The sequence below is a fragment of the Zosterops lateralis genome (assembly GCF_965231275.1).
Source record: "Zosterops lateralis genome assembly, chromosome: 17".
Classification (NCBI taxonomy): Eukaryota; Metazoa; Chordata; class Aves; order Passeriformes; family Zosteropidae; genus Zosterops; species Zosterops lateralis.
Window position 1 is genome coordinate 12,885,005 of NC_139777.1, and position 17,490 is coordinate 12,902,494.

Genomic DNA, 17,490 nt, shown 5'->3' on the forward strand with positions numbered 1-17,490 from the left:
AAGGCTTTTTGAGATGTCTTAACAGGCTGTCTGAGGTTTCTCAGGCACCTGTGCACAGCTTTATTATTGGTTTTCTGCAACATTTTGTTTACTTTGTTATTTTTTTCATTATTAAATCTTTTGATTTACAAAGCATCTTGGAGAAGCAGTCTTGCTAATTATTACAGCCACTTTTCTGCAAGGCTGGACCCTCGGAGTGTGGAGTTAAACCCACACCAGATTAAATATTAGTGCAGGGATGTCGCTGTGTCCCGGCTGCCAGATGATTCATATGCAAGATCCCAAAACTCTCAGGGACACCTCCCGTCCTTTGAACGTCCAGACAAACAGGTGTTCAGCCAGAGCTTTGCCTCTGATTTCTTGCAGACATGTGTGCTGTTGGTGCAGTTCGTCGAGGCCATCGTGGTGCTGGTGCGGCAGACATCGCACGTGCGCATCACCCGCGCCCTGCGCTGCATCTTCCTGGTGGACTGTCGCTACTGCGGGGCTGTCAGGAGGTGATGCTGGGGGCTCTGCCCTCCTTCCTGGGGCTGGGCTGGAGGGGAAAGGTGTTGAGGTACAAATTCCCCTGTATGGGAATGCATTTCCCACACCCAGCAGGTGTTTTCCATATAGGGAAAGAGTTTCAGTTTACCTTTAGACGTTTTAGGAAGTTTAGCTCGAAAGTTCTGTGTTTTTCTCTCTGATGTAATTGGCTCAGGGCCAGCACAAGAGAATGGACTGGGCTCTGAGAGTGTAACTCAAAGCCTGTTGTTAAATTCATTGGCTGCAAGCCAGTTTGGCCCTCCTGAAACATTCAGTATTTAGGAAGGAGCACAAAAGAAGAAGAAGAAGAAGAAGGGTTTTTTGGAGTGTTTTAGCCAGGTGTCAGAAGTTTTCTCAGACACCTGCGCCTGGCTTATCTTTTGTTTTCTGTAACGTTTCTTATTTTGTTATTTTTCTTTATTAAAGCTTTTGTTTTACAAAACACCTCTGAAGAGCAGTCTCGCTAATTAATTTTAGCCACTTCTCTGCAAAAGCTGAACCCTCAGAGATTGATACATTTACATGTGGTTCATTGCACTCTGACCACATATTAACCTGTATCACCCCAGGCCTTATTTACACAGGCCCAGGAGTGTCTAAAGATGTGAAGACTGTGTTAAAACCTTCTGAGAAGTTAAGATACGTGAACCCACCCAGATATGAAGTAGAAATGCACGTTTAGTTTCAAATAAATACAAGATTTTTAAGTGCCTTAAAAATAAGAGCCTGTGTTAGTCAGCAAGAAAGAGACCTAGTACCTAGTTTATAGTTCAGTAATCTTACTTTTTGCAAAGTTAGTTAAATTCTAGTCATAACAAAAATAATGTTAGCCTTGCTAGAAATCCCTAGATAGAACTATATGTGCAGAATTTGTGTAAGAATTTACAAAAATCGGAACATCAATTTTAGCTTAAGATAGGTCCAACACTTTGTAGAGAGTTCATGTTTAAGCCTGATTGGCTAAAAGTAATGCACTAAGAATGTTAGAAGGAGACGCTAAGGGAACATGGAATAAGGGTGCTGTTGCCTTTATTGCTGCTCAGGACTTTATCTTAGAAGACTTCTGCGTAGTGCTATAGACTCTAATAACTTTACCTTCATAGGATTTAACTGATGTAATAAAAGACTTGCTTTTACAACTACCCAGCTTCTAGTCTTCAATGAAGATGTGCCAAAATCTCAGCAAATGGTTCCCCATGTTTTGGCACATCTCAGCAGGAAAGCACTCAAATTCTTCAGGCATCCCAGGAAAATCAGTGTCTTTCACTGGTGTTTGTGTTGGAGATGGTTCTGTTGTGACCTAAGTGTGGGTGTGCTGATGGTACTCAGGGCTTGGGTGTATAAAGCACCTCAGAGACCAGCCCAGGAGTGTGGCTGCATTGGCTCTGCTCCTTGCCTTGCCTGGAGACTGCACAGTGAATCAGGGCTGCTCTTTAGTCTGGAGAAGGAGGGTTGACAGCATGACATTAATGTTGTTTGCAGTACCTGAGAGCTGACTGCAAAGGACAGATGGGTAGCTTGGAAATGATCTTGATTTAGCAAGCTTTCTACTTTTAATCCTTGGAGGGAGTGGGAAGAAAGCCCTCAAGTGTGGGGTGGTGGTGGTGAGTTTTTTTTCTTTCCCCTGACAATGTGGAGGAGTAAAAGTGCAAATTTTAGTTTATTAATGTTTTCATATTTTCTCAGAAATCTGCGACAGATCTTCCAGTCCCTCCCACCATTTATTGACATCCTTCTCCTCCTGCTTTTCTTCATGGTGATTTTTGCTATTCTGGGTGAGTTGTATTTATGGATGGTGAAGTGATGCTCTTAACCAGTGATTGTCCAAAAGCAACATGAACAGCCTGCATGAAAATAAAGCTGATCAGATTCAAAGTGTTGCCAGGATCTTCCCTTTATCCCATTTCATCTGCAGTCATCTGGAAGGCAGAGTTAAAACATCCAAAAAATCTGAAAGCTGAGTGTTTGATTTTGAGACAAAAGTCCTTTTGACCTCTTCCCGAGCACAGTCACTGGTGTGTGTTTTCAAGCTCTGCTTCCACCAACTCTTCCTCAATGCTGGCAGTTTCACAAATGCCTGTGTCTGGAGTGTACCTGCTACAATCCAAACCATCCCCAGAAAGTTTATTTTCCAAAAGGAACAGTGAAATGCCAATAACATCTATTGGGAAATCTCTGTGGGGAAAAGTCTTCCAGATTGAGGGTGTCAGAGAGGATTTACTGTTAGTGTGGGACCTTCCCTTTGGGAGCTGCTCCACTGCTTGACATTGAACCGACTTTAATTTTGTTTTTCCTTTCTCCTTTCTCTCCTCTGTTTTCTCTGCTGTCTCTTTAGGTTTCTACTTGTTTTCTCCTAACCACTCGGATCCAGTGAGTATCTTGACTCTTTCATTAAGAATCCAACCTGACAGTGCAGTGATAGTTTATTCCATGTGAGACCAAACCCTGGCTGCTCTGAGGCTGCCTGGCAGTGTCACCCTGCTTTACCCTCTGCTGGGGAGGAAGGCTGTGGAAGGAAGTCCCTCCAGGACAGGATGTCCCAAAGGGAACATTCTCAGAGTTGTTCCTTGTTCTTGATGCCTTCATTCAGCCAAAAGAGCCACTTGCCACTGTCCCCAGGGGTGGTGTCTGGGGCAAAGCTTGGCCACTTCCACTGCTGTGGTCAGAGTCCAGCAGCCACTGGTTCCTACTGTTGCCCAGGCTGTGGCTGTAAAAATGTGCTTTTGGTTTAACCCTTCACACAGCATTTCTCAGGGAACTTTAGAAAGGCCCAGTGCTGAAGTACTTTTCCCTAGAGAAGGCATCAGGGAACTGTGGGAGTGCCACATCCATAGGGGTGGGGGGACTGGTTGTTTCTTTGAACAAAATGTCCCTGTGAATTCTTGCTTGCATTTTGTCATGGGAATTTATTTCTTTCAGTACTTCAATACCTTAGAGAACAGCCTGGTGAATCTCTTCGTGCTTCTGACCACTTCAAAGTAAGTTCATGCTCTTCCATCTCAGTCTGTCCCTTTGTCCCAAAGGAGTCTGGCAGAGCCAAGAATTTATCTGCAGAAATGCTCTGTCTCAGATGGGTGACCTCTTTGCTCTGTCTGACAGAGAGAGATGTCCAGGGTCAGCCTGCATGGGAAGATCTGGTATTCCATTTTACTTTAGGACACTGTGACCTCAGCTGAAGAGTTATCTCTCAGGACTCAGACATCTTCATCACTGTGAGGGCAATAAGAGGGGAAACAGCTTTGTTAGGCCTTGGTCCAAGAAGGGAAAATTTGTGTTTGTGCTCCTTAACTCAGCCAACAGCTCACTGTTGAGAAGTAACTTTCTATTCCTGTGCTGCAGTTCACCTGTCTGCTAGGAAATTGGGATAACAGCAGTGAGTACATATTGATCTGCTGTCAGGGAGAGCCCTGAGGATTAGGAAATTAGCAAAGGATGGAATAAATCTGAAGTTGTAACACCTGCACCGAGGCTGCACTGCTGTTGTTAAGTATCAAAGCACAGCCCTTAACCACATCACAAATCCCATTTGGTGTTTGGCATGTGCCAGGAACATGCTTTGCCTTATTTTTTTTTTTCACGAGTTTTATATAAAAAATGTGCATATCTTTAGATGTGCATTTATATACACACACATCCCCTGTGCCTGTTGCCTGTGCAGTGGGATGTGCACCATGAGTTATTTTGTTACCCTTGTGTCCTTTGGGATGCAGTTTCCCCGATGTGATGATGCCTTCCTACGCCCGGAACCCCTGGTCCTGTGTCTTCTTCATCGTGTACCTCTCCATTGAGCTCTACTTCATCATGAACTTGGTGAGTCCCCAGGGGAGCACTTCACTTCCCTCTGCCTGGTTTTGGAGCTCCCTGCTCAGCAGAAACTTCCCCATTCCCAGAACTGCTCTGCAATCATCTCAGACCCTTTGGCAGAATACTTCTAGAAATGGCAGCTTGGCTACAGATAGAACTCTTTTAATGTCTAACCACGAGGAATTGAACTAAATCACAGAAAACCAAATTATATGAGCATCTTTCAACTACTCTCCCATTAATATTGTGCTTGGAGTGACATACTCAGTTGCTTGAAATTTATTATCCTTCTCTGTCTTAATTATTTATCATAAAATGGCATTTTATTATCTGGACTTGCCCGAAATACTTTGTAAATCAGTTTGAAGGGGATGGAATTACTCAGTATGGCAGGACTGCAGTGCTGATCACTGCAGAGTGAGAGCATGGCTGCCCAGGGGAGGGATGTGAGTGCTGGAAAAGGGCTTGCCAAAGGAGCTGAGGAATTCTGCAGCCCAGGGTGGGGGATTTGATGCTTGTGGTTGGATTTCAGTGCCTTCCCAGATGGAGAGTTAGCTTTGCTGTGTGTTAGCCAAAGCTCCCAGGAAGGGTGAGTGCAGAGAGCAGCCCTCAAACCCTGCTTTCCAAGAACAGATCAGGGTGCTTTAGTAAGTCTTTTGATATGGTTTTCTGCTGGCATTTGTGTGGTTTAGCTACAGCTCTTAAAATCCACTAGCAAGTGTTGAGAGGCCAGAAAATCTGAACCTACTCCAAAAAGTGGATCAGAGCTGTGAGCCTTGGGGTCCCTTTGTGGGATCCCTTGTGCCAGGATGACCTCACCGACTCCATCCCACCTCCATCAGCATTCCTGCTGCGGGCAGTGCCTCTCCTTGCTTCCCTGAAACCCTGCAGACTATAAGGGTCAAAACAGCACTTTTTTTTTTTTTCTCCTGTCTTCTCAGCTTCTGGCTGTTGTGTTTGACACTTTCAATGACATTGAGAAGAGGAAGTTCAAGTCCCTGCTGCTGCACAAGCGCACGGCCATCCAGCACGCGTACCGGCTGCTGGTCACCAAACAGGTACAGCTGTGTCAGCAGCACCCTGGGCTGGGCTGCTTCAGCAGCACCTCCAAAAACAGGGCATTTGTCTCTGCTGATTGTGATCAGACTCACCACGGGCTGGTGGTTTTTTCATTCATGTAAACTTGTTCATATCTGTTTCTGGAGAAAAATAGAGCGCTCTGAATTTCAGCCCTGAGTGAGGTTATGGCTTGGTAAAATGAGGGAAATCTGTTCTGGAGTGCATGGGATCATTGATTTCTCTCTGATTCAGTCTGGGTCACTTGAGGACTTGGTTTGGCTTACCAAGCATCACTACTGAGAGGAGGGATGGGTCATATAATTGAAGATAGAATCTATTTTCCAGAACCTGCACAAGTGAACAGTGCAGAAACAGGAGGAGTTCACCTACAAACAACTTTTTACAGGGACAAGAGCTGTGGGGAGAAGGTTGATTTCTTGCTTAACTTGTTGGAGCAGCAAGAGAAATGAGACCCAGAAATAACTAACCCACTTATGGTAGATGAGTTCATGTTTAGTGCACATAGCTGATGGTCTTTAAAAAGTGCCATGGTGGGATCTGTTAGGCTGCCTGCTAATTTCCCAAGAAGAGGGGTTGAACTCTTGCTTGGGATGTCTGGTTGGACAATTTTCAGGTGATGGGGCAACAGGGAACAGTTCTGCATTTTCTGGAGGGACCAATTGCCAAACAGGCTTTCTGATCTCTGTGCCCTGGGATGAGCTTGGTATGTTGAAGTAATAGCTCAGGGTACTTAGGGGGCTCAGTAATAATGTATGAAATCCTGCTTAAAACAAATCCAGAGTGAGAATTAAAAGCCTCTGTGTATTCCTGCCTGATGCTGCTGCCCCTGACATCCTTCCTTTGTTGCCAGAGGCCGTCTGGAATTTCCTTCAAGCACTTTGAAGGGCTGCTGCGGTTCTACAAGCCTCGGATGTGTGCCAGGGAGAGATATCTCACCTTCAAAGCACTGAACCAGAGCAATACCCCTTTAGTCAGGTAGGATGGTCCTGCTGCTGCACTCCCTGCAGCTGGGCTGTGCTTTGGAGAGAATGGCTGGGTTTATGGAATGAGCACTTTCTGACATGTGGGAATAGGAAGAGGTTTTGTGGGAAGCTGGGAGGGATGGGTACCCTGAGAGCTGAGGTTTTCCTCGGGAGGTGCTGGAGTTCCTGCGTGCCCTCTGGTGGATACAGCGCTGTGCTGGCACTCACAGGCAGGAGCTGCTTCCCAGTCCCCTGCCAGAGCAGAGGCAGGAGCTGGGGAGCAGCGCTGCAGCCTGCGAGGAGCGTTTCCTCACGCAGCGCAGCCTCGCAGCTTAACACGTTTGTGCTTTTATCCAGCAGCTGGCTGTCCCCCCCAGGGTTTTGTTAATTAAAATTTGGTTCTGCTGCTGCTTTCAGGGCTGCCATCCTCTGTGTTATGAGGCAGAGAATTGCCATTCTGGTGGGGGGTGGGTGCAGCTAACTCCAGCCAGCAAGAGAGCAGAAGGAATTAGAGCAGGAGACCTTCTTTTCCTTTTCCTTTGTTCTGGCCACAGACAGGTTCCAAGTGACTCTCCTATGAAACTGGTGCTGATGCTTCTCCTTGAAGTCAAGTGCCACAGAGAAGTATTGAAAATGGCACAAGGAGAAAGACTGAGTTTTGAAATTTGGGCACCGATGTCACCAGTAAGAGCCTGAGAAGTTCAGCATCCTCACTTGCAGACACATAAAAGCTGTTACAGGCCTGACCTCGAGCACCTAGACTGGCACTCATGTTCTATGAGTTTCTTTGCTTTCATGTCCTTTTTCAAACTTCATTTTTACCTTGAAAAGAAAATGTGCAAAGACGTTAGAAAAGGACTGTATGAGTAATTAAGGCAGTCCAAGACTTCTTCATGAAGAGCAGTGCAATCTCCATCCCATGGAGTTGGCATCTAAGCTCAGGTCTTTCCTCTTAGTGGTAAAATTCTGGAGTTCAGTAGTCAGAATTTCCCTTAAGGGCTGAAGCATTACAGAAAGGAGATTCTTGCTATTGTCAGTCAGGAACCTTTGGCCAGGCTGGGAAGAGGTCACTGTTGAGTTCTATCAGCTGTGGCTGCAGTTCTGATAAGGAGTTAATAACTTCCAGGGACTCTCCACTGGTGATGTCTGACAAGGACAATTAAGGGGCTGGTCACCCTCAAGGCTCTGATCAGATGTTTCTTTCTATTTTGCAGTCTAAAGGATTTTTACAATTTCTATGAAGTTGTTGGCTTAAAATGGAAGGTAAGAGTTTGTTGGGTGGTGAAGAAGGGAACGGTGTGTGGGAGGAAGAGAAAATGAGTGGTTAGAGAGGAGCTGGGTAAGAAACAAAGGCAATTTAAGAGAAGCAGGTGGTAAGGGTAAGGTGGGTCTCCCTCCCTGCCCTTTTTTTTGGCATGGATGTGGCTCTGGCTGCTGCTGACCGTGGCTGTTCTGCTCTTAGGCCAAACGGAACCGCGAGCACTGGTTTGATGACCTGCCACGGACTGCCTTCCTTATTTTTAAAGGTAACACACTTTTCTCATGGCAGTCTGTGTTCAGCTGACAGGAAGAGTGTGTCCTTACAAAGACACTCTGAAGGGACTTTCTCCCTGGCAAACAGCTGAGGGAAGGCCTTCTAACCAAGTCCCTGTGTATCCCCTGAGGCCAGAGACTTGGATTCAGACTCTCCAGGGAAGATTTCTGTCCTGCAAATATTCCTGCAGTGACTCTGGAGTGGGATTGAGGTTGTCACAAAAGCTGTTAGGGCTGCCTGGTCCCAGGATGTGGTTGCAGCTCCCATTCAGGTCAAGGACAGCAGTTTGGGAAGGGAAAAGAGGCCTGAAACCCCCATCAGAGCCATCTCTTGCCAATTCACCTCCTGTGTCCCAAGGTTCCTGATTGGTTGTAACCATTCAGAATTAAGAACTTGCAGCTCTTCTGAGATGTTGTGTGCTCCTGGGGAACTGCTGACACCCTCTGATCCAAATACAGCTGCCACAGGAGCCCTCAGAGCTCTGCTGATGTTCCCAACTCTCCTTATTGTTCCCAACATGGACAGAGCATTTACCTCTGTCCACACCCCAGAATTACCACATGGAGACAAAACAGAGCATCTTGGGGGCTAAGGATAATGACTTCATTGCTGATGAAATTCTAAAGGATATTTAAACTTGTTCCTGAAAAGTGAAAGCTAATCATCTGCTGATCTGCTCAGCTTCTGTGCTGAGGATTGGTGAGGAAAATGGCTCTTCAGGAGAAGACAGAGGGATCTGTGGTGTGGAGGATGGTGTAAACACTCATTTTGTCATCCTTTCCTTCACACAGGCATCAACATCCTGGTGAAGTCCCGTGTGTTCCAGTACACTATGTGTGAGTAGGAATCATGAGCTGTCTCTCTTTGGCTCCCTGACTCATGTGGCTCTGCTGTGCTGTGTCTGCCAGCCCTCCAAGGACTTGGTGTGGCCTCAGCTGTGGTTCATGGACAAATTTTGGAGTTTTGGTGGAGAGGGAGGGAACTGCTTCATTGTACCAGCAGCCTGGGCTCTCAGCTCTAGTTCTGGAGAGGTTCCCTGGCTCACCCCCCTGTGGGGCTGGTGCTGGAGGAGGCAGCTTGTTGTATGTAGGTGGGTTGGTGATCAGCTGTCCCAAACCTTGGGGGGTTTATCTTGCAGCTGGAGGATGCTGGATGAGGCAGTGCCTATCCAGTCAGGCACATTCTGCTCCCAAGGAGCTGAGAGTGTCCTCACTGCTGGAGGGATTGCTTGGCAACTGAGCTGGCTGTGAGAAGGAGTCTGTGCTTCTCTTCTCTAGAGGAGAAAGAGTGCTTCCTCCTGGTGCTATCTGCTGGCTTCTAAATGATTTGTTCCTACTCAGTAATTTGGGGGTTGGTTGCTTTTTTTTTTTAGTTTTGTTTCTTTTTGAACATAAAGGCTTTGCACTGCATCTCTTAAAGGCGTGGGGGAAGACATAGGGGAAGAATCCCAATTTATGAGTTCAGTTTGTTCATTGAGTAGGAACCAATGACCCTGCCACTTGTCCCATATTGTATTCTTTTTGTTAGCCTGAGAAATGGATATCCAGGAGTGGTTTTGCTATGGGTTTTATCTTTGTTTTCCAGACACTGTGGTGGCTGTCAATGGAATTTGGATTCTTGTTGAAACCTTCATGTTGCAAGGTAGGAAACATCACAGTTTGGTCCTTGACTGTGGTGCTGGGGGATTGGAAACAAGAGAAGACTTGAGAAAGCTGTTCTTGTGTCTTGCAGGAGGGAATTTCTTCTCCAGGAATGTCCCATGGAGCTACATAGTCTTCCTCACAAGTAAGCTGATACCTCCCAACAGGGCTGTGTCATTTCCTGAGGAGCTGGGAAGGGAATTGAAGTTAAAACTTAACCATGGGTGTAGAGCCTCCATCCAGAACAATGGTGTGCCTGGCAGGGATTGTTTTGTAGACTTTTCCAGAGAGAAATCTCCCTGAACACAGGGAAATGTGTTGATTTGGAGGAGAAAAGTCTCTTGGGCACCTCACTGAGAATGAGGAGGATGGGTGGGGTCTGTTAAACCCCTCTTCAAAAACCTTTTAGTCACCACACATCCGTGAGGGCAAACCTTCCCATGAGCCTTTCCTGTGGTGCTGCTCATCCCTGATCCCTCTTGTTTTGCAGTCTATGGTGTGGAGCTGCTCCTGAAGACCACTGGGCTGGGGCCTGTGGAGTACCTGTCCTCAGGCTGGAATCTGTAAGTGCACATTCATCTTTTTGGGTTGGAAACATCAACTTCCAAGCTGAGCCTGTAGAGAGAAGTCCATCAGCAAACTCTTACAGCTCTTCTGCCCCTGGCCTCATGCATTTTGTTAGGCTGGAGCAGCACCAATCCCTCTTCTCTGCTGATAAATCACTGCTCTTACATTGATTTTATTTTATTTTTTCTTCCCAGCTTTGACTTCTCAGTCACCCTGTTTGCGTTTTTGGGGCTCATGACCCTGGCGTTTAACATGGAGCCCTTTTACTTCATCGTGGTCCTGCGGCCCCTCCAGCTGCTGAGGTGAGCTGGGAAAGGCAGAGGGGATTCCAGAGAGCAGGTGGGAACAAACAGGCTTGTTTTCCATCAGCCCCACTGGGGACTGAGCTCCTTAGCAGGAGAGGGCAGGGATTGCTCAGTGGGAACGTGACCGTGGCCGACGGGAATTGCGTGGGGTAATGAGATTAGCCTGAGTTATCAGAGGGAACGATAACGAAAACTTGGGATGGGATATGAAAACCCCGTGCTTTGGAGCTTAAGCTGATCTCTAATAGAGATCAAGGGATTTACTGGGGGCAGATTATCCTGTGTCTGCCTTCGTGGGGTTCTTACACCTCCTCTAAATTGTCTGAGGCTGTTCAGAGAAAAGCTTTCCTGTCAGGGTGAGATGGTCTGAGCCAGTTTAATAATTTCCATTGAATTACCAGAAATTACAGTTTTCAAAGGATGCTGCTTTCTAGGGTGAAGTACTGCCCTGCTCTAACTGCACCTCACACTTTGAACAGCACCATGGTCTGTAACCTCTCTAAAATTCAGAGAGCTAGGGCTGATTAACCCTCTCATGTCCAGGTACACTCACCTTCACAAACACCTCCAGAGCCACAGGGGGAAGGGATTTTTGAGGCGAAATGTTTCATTAAAAACAAGCTAATGTAATTTAGCTCTTCAGTGAGGATTTTCAAAACACTTCATGACACTCAAGAGAGGAAAGAAAAAAATTGTTTTCTCTGTTCCTCCCCTGCCAAAGCCTGTTTGGCAGCTGTGTTTCTCTCTAAAGGCTGATGGGGTTGCCAAATCTTAAATTAGCAGGCACAGTGTAGTTTTCTTTCATCAGTTTTTATTCGGGTCATGGGGGAAACACAGAAAAGCTTGTGTCTTTGGGGAAGCAGGAATGAATCCTGACCCTGTACACAGGACTAGAGTAAGTTCTTACAATTTTTAGGAGTTTTAAATAGCTGTTTATGCATCGTGCCATGTAAAAAGACAGCCCTTCCCCCCCCCCCCCCCCCTCCAAGATCCTCAGTCCTGTAAACAGTTGAATGTGTCATCAACATTGATGGGACAGCAGGACACTGAGAGGTGAGCAGGGACCACCTGAGCGAGAGCAGTGAGGTGTCAGGAAACCTCCCTGTCATTGACCTGTGAGGTAGAGAGAGCTGGGATTGTCCTTTCAGCTCTTTCCCCCGACACCAGGAGAGCTGCAGGCTGTGGATAACTCCTGGTGTCTCCTTCTAGGCTGTTCAAACTGAAGAAGCGCTACAGGAACGTCCTGGACACCATGTTTGAGCTGTTCCCTCGCATGGCCAGGTACCAGTTTAGCTTTTTGGGGTTTTTTTACCAATTTTTACCAATTCTGCTCTTGGGGTGATGGCAGGAACAGGGGAGTGAAGGTTTGGGGTCAGGATAGGCACCTGTCCAACCTGCTGAAGGGATTTATGCTCTCATCTGTCAGTGATCTGATTCTTCTTAACCAGTGGAGTGTTCATCTTCCAATTCCTTGGAGCAGCAACACTCCAGCACCCTGGGCCTCCTCCTGCTTTTGTGTGAGGATAACTGGGAATCCCTGCTTGTTTTAATTTTTCTCCCCATCCCAGCTCTTGCTGAGAGATGAAGCCCCATGTGGGAAGAACATTGGCAGGAATCCCCTCAGCCCCAGATGCTCCCCTGTCCTCAGCAGAGCCCCTGGAGAGCATTATTGTGAAATGGTGGGGCAGAGGGAGCCTGGGGCTTGAGTGTGGCCTCAAGTGGGGCCTCCTCAGCCCTGCTTCCCCTGCAGGAGGCTGAGTTGGCTGGAGAGCCCTGCTCTTGGCACAGTCCCTGCATCCAAGGATGTGGAGAGGGCAGAAACAGTGTGTGGTGTTCTTTAGTAAAGGAGCTGTGGAGAGATGTTTATTTAACAGAAAAGGACAGACTGGGAGGGTATCCAGGCTGCTCTTTAGTTTCTCTCTTCAGTGAGTGGCAAACTCCTTGTCCAAGGGCTCCCTGAATGGGAGCAGGCCAAGAGCTGCAGGGCCAGAGCAGCAGGGAGGGTGGGCTGGGGTTTCCAGTGCTGCTTCCCATCCATTGGGAATTCCTCCCAGAGCAACCAGCCCAGGATTTTGTGTTCCCCTGCCTTAGCAATTCTTCAGCAGCACAGTACTCTTTCTGTTTTCTGCCTCCAGCCTGGGTTTAACCCTGCTGATCTTCTACTATTGCTTTGCCATCGTTGGCATGGAGTTCTTTGCTGGCGTGGTCTACCCCAACTGCTGCAAGTGAGTACCTCAAATCCAGCCCCCTCAAGAGTCCTTTTGGTGCTGAGCCAGCAGCAGGGAGCTCTGGCAGCTCCATTTCCCTGTGGAGAAGTGGCCTGAGGATGGGGCTGAATGGAGTTTTGTAGCTGAGGCAACATGTGGCAAAAATCCAGGAGATACTTCATTTCTCTTGCCCCTGAATCCCTGGAAGTGTCCAAGGCCAGGTTGGATGGGGCTTGGGGCAGCCTGGGATGGTGGAAGATGTCTCTGCCCATGGCAGGAACTGGTTGAGCTTTAAATGTCCTTTCCTACACAAACCATTCTGTTTCTGTGATGCCAGAGTTGCTTGTCCAGCAACAAATTCACCCAACATAAATTCACCTGGTGCTATCCTGATCCCTTTTCACCTTTAATGATGGCAGACCACTTGGAAATGCCAAGCTTAAAGGGTGTGAGCATGAACTCATACTCTCGGTTTCTCTGGTATAATATTTGCTGAATGATTAGAAAGACTCTGGTGTGCTCCCTGTGCTTGTGCTGAGCTGTGAAGGAGAGAGGATTCCTTCCAGAGGAAAAGACAAGTGTTGGCCAAGATATACAAATTGCCACTCTTCTTCTAGAAATTGCTTCTAGAGGGGCTGGTATTTATAACTTTTTAGGTTTTCCTTGCTTTTCCAGTCTCTGCTGATTCTTTGTCCTGTTTTCTCCAACCAGCACAAGCACAGTCGCAGATTCCTACCGCTGGGTGAACCACACAGTTGGCAACAAAACAGTTGTGGAAGAAGGTTATTACTATCTCAACAACTTTGACAACATTCTGAACAGCTTTGGTAAGGGCACTTTTGTCCCTAGAAAAGATTATCCTGTGTTCCTGCAGAGCTGGATGGCTCTGTAATGCTGTAATGCTCATGTGAGCCTGGGACTCTCCCAGGGAGTCCTGCTAATGCACCTCACTCAGCATCCTGCTCTTTCTGTCTGGAGAGCTCCAGTTGACTAATTGTGCCAGGGCTGCTTTGCAGGGTAAGCAGAGGTCTCTCAGAGCCAGCTGGAAGCCAGGAGATCAGTTCTGGCAGGTGATCAGACCAGAGGTGTTTAAGGAGGGCATTAAATCACTTCCCTTCTAAAGAACCAACAGCGATGCCTCTCTTTAAAACCTTTGATGAAGAATAATTTGAATGTGTTGATTACTCTCCATGATTTTTCCTAATATGTGAGCAGAATGCTTATCTCCTGGAGATTTCAGAGGTCTCCATGCTCTCTGGTGAAGGGTCAGGTCTGGTTTCTTTAGGAAAAACAGAGATGAAGCCATGCTGCAGTTTCTGTGGATCTGACCCCCTTTGTGTGAAGTCATTGCAGTGAGGAGGGTCTACATTCTCTCTGGATTTGCTCTTTATTCAGACTTTGCTGTCTTGTGTCAGTCTTCCCTGTCAGATACTTTATCTGAAAATGACTGTAGAACAGGTCAGGATGGATAAAACAGTTACCTGTGTGTGTTTTCTCCCTCTCCTGCGCAGTGACGCTGTTTGAGCTGACGGTGGTCAATGACTGGTACATCATCATGGTGAGTGAGCCCTGCAGGCAGCACAGGCTCTGTCAGCTCAGGCACACCTTCCACACCACCAATGCTTTCCTCCCACGGTGACTTGTTGCCAGATATCTTTTGGCTCCTGCCTGTTGGGAGGCATTTAACCCCTGCCATGCTGCTGGGCACGTTTTCAAGCTTCACAGGCTGGACAAATGAAGTTACCCTGTGCTCCACTTTGTCACCCTGCTGTCCAAGCTGTGTCCTCGTGGCACAGTGGCTCTTACAGCCACCAGCTTTGGATGTTCTGTGTGTTTGCCTGTAGGAACCTCTCTTTTGAGCTGTGAGGACCTGTTGGGGCATTGAGCGTTGCACAAACAGTCCCTGGGGCCAGAGTGTTTATGCTGCTTTGTGCCCCTTGACAAGCAGCTAACAGCACCTCTCCCTTCTTTTGTGCACTGCTCACTTCTTCCTTCTCCTCTTTAGGAAGGGGTGACATCCCAAACCACCCACTGGAGCCGTCTGTACTTCATGATCTTCTACATTGTGACCATGGTGGTGATGACAATCATTGTGGCTTTCATCCTGGACGCTTTTGTCTTCCGCATGAACTACACCCGCAAGAGCCAGGATTCAGAAGGTCAGAACTGAGGCCTAGCTGACCTACAGCGTTGGGTCTTCCCTCCCTGGTACTTTATGTCTCTAGGAGAGAATAGAATTGGCCAGGAAAAGAACATATTTTTTTATTATCTTATTTTTTTTTAATCCTGACATCCTGAGGTAATTATTTTGCTTTTGTGTGATATTTCTTTCTGCTCTGCCCCTCATCTCTCCCCCCAGAATTCCCCAAAAAGCATGTGTGGGTGTATTTTTGTGGGTTTTATCTGTCAATATGTTTGCACACACACACACACACGCACACGCACACACACGCGCACAAACTTCAGGCACTTGAGCCATTTCAACCAAATTCTTTGAAAGTAGGAAGTCCTTGTGCATTTCACACAAAGTTTCTAGGAAACATTGCAGCAATGATGTAGCAAAGCTCAATGAGGGACCTGACCGGAAGAGAAGGTTGATAATTTTTTAAAACCAATTTCCCTTCCTCACTAATGCACTCACTGATGGCAGGATGTCTCTCCAAGGTGATTTGCCAGGAGTTTTTGCCACGAGCTGGGGGACAGCAGACACTGCCTGTCCAGTGCTTCCCACATTTTCTGGTTGTACTTAGTCTGCTGATTCTGTGCTGATATTGTACATGGTTTTTCCTCTAGGAACTGGCAGTGACTGAGCTCTCCTTTCCCCCTCATCATTTACTCACTGTCCTTTTTCTCCTGAGCTGGGAGGTCTGGAACTGCAGGCACCTTCCTGACCTTTTAATTCAAGTGCCAAAGCCACACTAATGGCTTACAGCTCTTCTCCTGCTATTCCTTCAGATGAAGGCCCCAGCCCCCTGGTTTTTTAGGTGCCACAAGATCAGATTTGTGTGGCCCGGGAGCTGTTAATTAGGGAAACACTTGGGATCCTGCCTGCACCCAGTTTGAAGGAAGCAGTGAAGGAGATTGGTTAGCCCAGGACTCCCAAGCTCTCTTAGGCAGGTGAAAGTCAAAAGGCAGCAACTCTTATGTGGTTACATGATTTCTTAATTTATAGGCTAGCAAAAAAGCTACAAGATTTTTTTTTTTTCAAGATACCAGGGAGCCTGATGAGAACAGTTTGAGTCAGAAGGTTTGCTGGCCCTACACACTAGTTAATTTTGTCTCTGCCTTGTTGGAGGTCAAGCATATCCATATTCTAGTCACAAAAGCAGGTACAGGCTGTACCTGACCTCTGGCTTGGTCCTGTGTGCTTTAGGCTTTGCTTTCCAGGGTGATTGTAGCAGCTGTTGAAGCAATGCTCGTCTTGGAGACTTTGTTTTTTTTTAACCTCTTTTTGTTTCTTGCCTCTCCAGAAGATAATGGCATTGTGCTGGAGAAGGAGATCTCCAAGGAGGAGGTGATTGGCATAATTGAGCTGTACAAGAGGACTTCAGCTGCCACTGAAACAGCTCAGCTGCAGAAGATCGTGCTGCAGATGGACAAATATGGGGTAAGAGGAAGCTCTGTGGGTTCTCACCTTCAGAGGAGGGAGGTCTGCCAGGGCCCCACTTTGTCTGTCTAGAGAGAGAAGATCCACCTGCCTCTGTAGTGTTGGGGGCTGAGCTGGAGAGACTCTGCAGCAGCACAGAATTTGCTGGTCTAGAAAAGCAGCAGCTGCTCCTTGCATAGCCTTGGCAAAAGCTCATCCCTGCTGCCTGCAGACTTCCCTTAGAGCTGTCCTGGCCCTGTGCTGAGTGGAAAAAAGCATATTTAGTTTTCCTCTAAGGAAGGCAGTATCTCATAATTCTGCCTCTCTTTCTGTGCCATCACACACTGAGGCTTGGACAGTCCTGGAGCATTTTACAGGAACATCATGGCATTGATTCCAGGTCCTTCCTTTCCCCATGGCACTGCTTATGCTTCCATTCTAAAACATTCTAAATTGAGAATATGAGCTCTTGCCTCAGAACTGTTGTCTCATGCATGTGGGAAAGGCTGAAGTGGTTGTTTTAACATTGGCCATGATACCCCTATGTCACCATGACACAGGACAGGGGTTGCAGCCTCTCAGGTGACAACAGAAGGAGCCTGGGGTGGTCTGAGCTCATCAGGGGGTGATGGGTGTCCACAGGAGGGATGCCTCCAGTTCCAGGACAGATCCAGCTGCTCAGTGACTGATGAATGTCTTTGTTGGTGTTTCCTCCTCCTTGCCCCAACTCTTTAGCAAATGTCAACAGTGTTCCTGGGACGGAGGTCGAGGACCAAGAGTGATCTGAGTATGAAGATGTATGAGGAGGAGATACAGGTATGTGGGCCTGAGCTGGAGCTGCCACCAAGTCTGTGGTGAGGACATTCCCTGGAATAACAGCTCATCCTTTCAAACCCTGGGGGCTGCTTTCCTCTGAGACCAGGGGTTTGTTACACCATAGAGCACATCAGAGCTCCTCAGCTCTGTGTCAGGCCAGTCACAGTTATCACACTGGGGGTGTGCACAGGCACTTCTGCTCTGCTGAGCTGCCCTGGGCTCCCCAGGTGCCTGCTGGGGCTGTGAGCTCAGTTTGGTGCTGCCTGGGGCTTGGCTGCTGAGCTCAGGGCTCTTAAACCTCTGGAATGTGGTCGTGTTTGAGCTTAGGCGTGTCTGTCTGACACAGAAAGCAGGGCTTGGCCCAGGCAGGGCTGCCTGGTTTGCAGGCTGAGCAAGATGGGAGACAAGTCAATCAGCAGATTCCCTGGGATTTTAGCACCTTCCTGCCAGTGTCATCAGTCAGG

At 47.5% G+C, this 17,490-nt stretch overlaps 1 protein-coding gene and 1 long non-coding RNA gene across 3 annotated transcripts in view; one reads left to right on the forward strand and one right to left on the reverse strand.

Moving 5' to 3' along the window:
- LOC310916337 overlaps positions 1–17,490 on the reverse strand; it is a 190,844-nt gene that overhangs the window by 85,717 nt on the left and 87,637 nt on the right. The window lies entirely within an intron of this gene.
- Positions 1–17,490, forward strand: part of TPCN1 (two pore segment channel 1) — a 42,887-nt gene that overhangs the window by 22,183 nt on the left and 3,214 nt on the right. For both annotated transcript variants that reach the window (XM_083874037.1, XM_083874038.1), the window contains exons 5-25: positions 367–497; positions 2,212–2,300; positions 2,861–2,895; positions 3,445–3,503; positions 4,236–4,335; positions 5,271–5,387; positions 6,260–6,384; positions 7,586–7,634; positions 7,834–7,897; positions 8,697–8,741; positions 9,490–9,546; positions 9,637–9,690; positions 10,036–10,108; positions 10,307–10,414; positions 11,627–11,698; positions 12,553–12,642; positions 13,336–13,451; positions 14,136–14,182; positions 14,630–14,783; positions 16,095–16,231; positions 16,946–17,026. In XM_083874037.1, the coding sequence (XP_083730163.1) occupies positions 367–497; positions 2,212–2,300; positions 2,861–2,895; positions 3,445–3,503; positions 4,236–4,335; positions 5,271–5,387; positions 6,260–6,384; positions 7,586–7,634; positions 7,834–7,897; positions 8,697–8,741; positions 9,490–9,546; positions 9,637–9,690; positions 10,036–10,108; positions 10,307–10,414; positions 11,627–11,698; positions 12,553–12,642; positions 13,336–13,451; positions 14,136–14,182; positions 14,630–14,783; positions 16,095–16,231; positions 16,946–17,026 (1,803 nt within the window). The remainder of the gene's footprint in view (positions 1–366; positions 498–2,211; positions 2,301–2,860; positions 2,896–3,444; positions 3,504–4,235; positions 4,336–5,270; positions 5,388–6,259; positions 6,385–7,585; positions 7,635–7,833; positions 7,898–8,696; positions 8,742–9,489; positions 9,547–9,636; positions 9,691–10,035; positions 10,109–10,306; positions 10,415–11,626; positions 11,699–12,552; positions 12,643–13,335; positions 13,452–14,135; positions 14,183–14,629; positions 14,784–16,094; positions 16,232–16,945; positions 17,027–17,490) is intronic.